The following is a 2228-nucleotide window of genomic DNA, read 5'->3' as shown; positions in this document are numbered from 1 at the left end:
GGCCTCAGGAGCAGTGGCTCCTCAGCGGTGACTACATGTACAGATGTGGAACCAGTACTACTACCAGACAGATTACTTTTACTGTTGCTAGTTTTGCCTGCAGCAACCTTTTTCACTTTGTTAGAAGTGGCCTTTTTCTTCCTGCAATCCTGCTTATGGTGGCCTTTGTACCCACAGAAGTTGCACTTGCCCACCTTTCTGGGTTTGCCAGACTTGGCTTTGCCCAAAGAGGAAGCCTTCACATTAGGAGCACAGAAGGTGGCAATGTTGGTACCATGATGTTTGCTTTGTCAAGGAGATGGTTGCAGATGTCATTGAGCTTTAGGTCGGCAGGTTTTGTGACTGCGAGGATGGGCTCCACGACATTGTTGTAGGAGTTGGGGAGAGCTGTGAGCAGGCCAAAGATCTGGAGCAGCTCTGGAGTTTGAAGGATTCTGGAGGCGCTGTGGAGGAGGTTTCTGCGTACGGGTCGGTGCTCAATATATGCGGGGCTAGACGTGAAGGGAAGGGATGGCCGGAGGTGATCTTGTATTCTAGACTAGTAGCTTAGCTCGATGAACAGGGAATAAAACACTTACTCGACTCGATAACTCGAATCCGCGCTCGCCGCGGATGTTACTCGATGACTCAGGGGACGAATGACGAGAGGGGCAGACTTTATGCGTGAAGAGGGGGGAAAGGGGTGCTTGTCCATTTCATGTCCGAGACGCGAGATTATATGTTACAAAGTGAGCCTTCCCACTGTTGTTCTCTCGACCGGGGGCCAGATTGTCCGAAACGAAGGTATTGGATCTGAAAAAGAGGAGGAGTGACATGCAACGAAGCCAAAGAGGGAGGAAGAAGAGGAAAGCGTACGGTATCGGGGTCTGAATGTCCATTTATGAAGGTAAAGACTCTTGGCGGCTTCTCGGCGACGCTCTGTTCTGACAGGCAATGTCTCAGTGCACTCGACAACTGGGGGGGGGCTCTATCTATTTTCCTGCGCTTGTCTGCCGCCCTCAGACTGCGGGTGAATGCCCTCGTCGTGGTGCTGCCTACGTCCTGTGTTCCGGGAGCCTCGTCGATGACCGTTGCGAGCCATACATGTTGGGAAGGAAGGAAAAGGGGATCGAGGGAGAAAAGCTAGAATGAGACGGGAGTCGTGTGAGAGAAGTGAAAACTGGATGACATGAACGAGCGTAAGATAACCAGGAACCGTGATCCATCCGCTTCCATTATGAGCGTCAGGAGGATGGACCACGCCTGACGACGGCTGTCGGGAAAGGCCGTTTGGTCGTCTTGTGAGTTGTGCAATGTCCGTGCTGCGCCCTATAGACTATGGAGAGGGAAGAGAGAGAAAGCGAGAAGGAAAACGTCGTAAGTGCATACATAGGTCGTGTTCTGCGGTTCTTCGGCGCTTAGGCTGAATACCCTTCTACAGTGCTTACTTTCTGCCAGAGTTGGGCATGTTTGTCGAGCTGGTGAGCGAGGTCATCACTGTCATTGATGGCATGTGAGAATTACACCTTGAACTTGACAAATGCCAACATCATAGTGGAGGTGGCATAGTTGTCCTTCAGTTTCTTCCACAGCATGGCAGCTGTAATGTCCACTGAATTTGCGAGGTGCAAGAGCTCGTCGCCAAGTGTGCTGAGGATGTAGAACCTCGTGTATGTGTTGGTGGTCTCCTACGTGTCAATGTTTGCAGTGGAAGTAGTTGCTGTGGGCTGTGTCTTGGTGCCATTGACGACCTTCCATGCATGTGCAGCAATGAAGTACTGCTGCATCATGAGGGACCAGTGGGGGTAGTTTCTGAAACCTTTGAGCTTGCCGATTGTGTCGAGTTTCATTGATAGTGAACCGGTAGCGGATGTGCACGTGGAGGCAGAGGACATTGCTGTACGGCGAGGCATGGTGGAGGTGAATTGAGATGTAGATGGAGTAGCAGAAGTGGCAAGAATTGTATGCGGAGGACAAACAGCTGGTGTAGAGCACGGCAAACAAGTGGCAGGTGTAGGTGAAGGTAGGCATGAGGCAGAGGAATCAGACATGCACTAGAGGGTGACTCTAGCGTGTGGTGTTGTGTGCAATGTGGGGAGTATTGTGTGTGCAGTGCGAGATCACTCTATGGGTACAACACATAGCGCGAGGGATGAAACTCAAAGAGTAAGGCTCTTTGCACTTTGGAGTGATGTGAGGGCCAGTTACAACCCAGAGCTCATAACCTATTGTCATGTAACAACTACTGT

General features: G+C 51.1%; 1 protein-coding gene across 1 annotated transcript; it reads right to left on the bottom strand.

The window, feature by feature from the left end:
- Positions 1–1499: 1499 nt before the first annotated feature.
- Positions 1500–1874, bottom strand: PHACADRAFT_203246 (uncharacterized protein; the record flags this gene model as incomplete). The annotated part of the gene is made up of 2 exons (XM_007403279.1): positions 1500–1667; positions 1728–1874. 2 exons carry the CDS (start codon positions 1872–1874, stop codon positions 1500–1502), a joined length of 315 nt encoding a protein of 104 aa, XP_007403341.1.
- Between the last annotated feature and the right edge of the window lie 354 nt (positions 1875–2228).

Source organism: Phanerochaete carnosa (assembly GCF_000300595.1).
Source record: "Phanerochaete carnosa HHB-10118-sp unplaced genomic scaffold PHACAscaffold_967, whole genome shotgun sequence".
NCBI lineage: Eukaryota > Fungi > Basidiomycota > Agaricomycetes > Polyporales > Phanerochaetaceae > Phanerochaete > Phanerochaete carnosa.
The sequence above is the reverse complement of the archived record's forward strand: the minus strand, read 5'-3'. Positions and strand labels throughout refer to the sequence as shown.